Here is a 2,209-nt window from a genome sequence, read left to right on the forward strand (position 1 = left end):
CTCCTCCTCCTCCTCTCCGGTTCCGACCGTCACATTAAGTGTGGGTTCTGTAGAGATACGGGGTTCTGATGGCTCCACTGTTGAATCCTGCTACATTACATCTTGTTTACAGTCAATATGAAGCTACGTGTCGGAACCAGGCCGAGCTAACGCCACGTTAGCTTCTTGTTAGCTGCTAGCTGTGTTCATGAACACTGACCTGAACATCGGTGCTATCAGAGCTCGAGCCTGCTGTTTGTCCTCCGGGGACGTTGTTGCTCCGGGGCTCCGGGTCCTGGTTGTCCTCCTCCATCCCGCTCTCGGTCCTGGTCTCTGAGATCCAGCAGGTCTCCTCTGGGACTGTCGGAGCTCTTCGGATCAAGTCCTGCGGCCCGCGAGACGCGACGGAAGTTAAAGGAAGTTGAAAACGTGATGACGTTTATCTCTGTCTACGTAAATATATAACTATAAATTAATAAGAGACATTATATTTTTAATGACAAGATTATTTTAACCTCTTTATCTTTAATGAGAAATATTAGATTCACAAATGCAAATGGTCTAAAAAGAAACCACAAATTCAAAATAAAAATCAGACATTATTTAGAAAAGTTATTTGGTCTGAAGAATAGTAAAGTAGTTAAAACAGTTAAAATATTATAAAGTTTTTCTTTAATGCCTTTGTTGCTTGTTACATGATACCACTATGTCAAGATCAACTTTATTGTCCCCTGAGGGAAATTTGTCCCGGACATCAGTGCCACAGACGGCTGGAGTACAAACAACATTACATTGCATTGCACAAGTATTTGAGACACTAACCTTATCAGTAATTGATGACTGAAATAATAAAATTAAAAAAACAGTAATATTGAAACGACTAATAACCAAAACCACAAATTCTAAAAATATATTAACTAATTTATCATGTATATAGTTGTATCATGCTTTATTATCTTAATAATATTGTAAAGAAATAAATATTTTGAGGGTCTATACATAAATGTTGATATTTATTAACATTAAAATGTGGCTTTTGTATGTTTTATAATGTCAATAATTGAATAACTGTGCTTTTTTTAGCTTTTAGAGGGCAGCCGTGGCTCAAGAGGTAGAGTGGGTTGCCCGTTAACAGAAGTGTCCTTGGGCAAGATACTGAACCCCAAATTGCCCCTGGTGGCTGTTCCACCAGTGTATGAATGTGTGAATGTTAGTTTCTGTGGAAGCACTTAGGCTCAGTGTATGAATGTGTTGTACTGTAAAAAGCGCAAATACTAGAAAGGTGCGATACAAATAAAGAGCAAAGTTCACATCATGGGAATAAAGTTTCAAATACGTGCATTTAACACAGGCTAAATATAACTTGAAAACATAATTTTTAGTGTCTATGTTGTTTGGTATGTTCTTAATATGGAATAACAATGATTAAATTTTTTATTGTTTTATTTTGTTATTTTATTTATTTTATAAACGTATTTAATGCTTGTAATAGTATACTAATATACTATGTAATTATATAATGTAATAAATATTAACGCATCATGTACATTGGTTACTACGTTGAACCTTACATAACGGCTCTTCCTGGGCCGAGCAGCCGAGAGAAACCTCATCACGTTTTGTGCACAGTGTCTTCTGGGACAAACCATATTTGGAAGTTGAACTTCCTTCACGATGTTTATGAAGATTTTCAGTCATCCAGGTCATAGTTATCCAACGAAGGTTAAAATCAAGGGCAACTGGACTTGGTTGAAGACACTGGAAGACGTTTCGTCCCTCATCCAAAGGACTTCTTCAGTTCTGACTGACTGGCAGGGAAACTCAGCTATTTAACCTCAGTGGGGTCGTTATCTCGGGTCATCGATACCGCTGGTTCGTTAGTGTTCCTTGTTGCTGTGACGACAGTCGTTACAGTCGTTAAGACTACCTGTGGCCAAGACTGAACGACCATCATTGGTATCTTCACCTGAGGCCAATAGGTTACGTTTGTTGAGTTTCCTGGGAAGTGATGAAAGGACAGCATTGTAAGTGGGGGATAAGTGGTGGCGTAGACCCCCTCCCCTGTTCAATGACGGCTTCTCAACCCTGGTGTAGATGCTTCCTTGACACCTCTTTCAAACCATCCATCTTCTCTGTCTAAAATGTGCACCTGGTGGTCCTCAAACGAGTGTCCTCTGTCCTTCAGATGTAAGTAGACTGCAGAGTCTTGACCTGAGGAGTTGGCCCTTCT

The 2,209-nt window shown here is 39.5% G+C and overlaps 2 protein-coding genes across 5 annotated transcripts in view; one reads left to right on the forward strand and one right to left on the reverse strand.

Annotated features, from left to right (window-relative positions):
• The window catches only part of LOC123980185 (zinc finger protein 260-like), a 672,464-nt gene extending 672,064 nt beyond the window's left edge, over nucleotides 1–400 (reverse strand). Inside the window, exons 1-2 of one of the 4 annotated variants that reach the window (XR_006827399.1) lie at nucleotides 200–338; nucleotides 1–47 (exon numbers count right to left, since the gene is read on the reverse strand). Coding sequence is in view for 1 of the 4 variants with exons in the window: in XM_046064443.1 (XP_045920399.1) it covers nucleotides 200–292 (93 nt within the window). In the remaining 3 variants the exon portion in view is untranslated. Of the gene's footprint in view, nucleotides 102–199 lie in introns of all 4 variants that reach the window. The other 3 variants (XR_006827398.1, XR_006827400.1, XM_046064443.1) reach the window with 3 other exon arrangements.
• Nucleotides 1–2,209, forward strand: part of LOC123980179 (zinc finger protein 271-like) — a 342,908-nt gene that overhangs the window by 286,901 nt on the left and 53,798 nt on the right. The gene's annotated exons all lie outside the window — the stretch shown is intronic.

Source organism: Micropterus dolomieu, linkage group LG12, assembly GCF_021292245.1.
Source record: "Micropterus dolomieu isolate WLL.071019.BEF.003 ecotype Adirondacks linkage group LG12, ASM2129224v1, whole genome shotgun sequence".
In the NCBI taxonomy this organism is placed as follows: Eukaryota; Metazoa; Chordata; class Actinopteri; order Centrarchiformes; family Centrarchidae; genus Micropterus; species Micropterus dolomieu.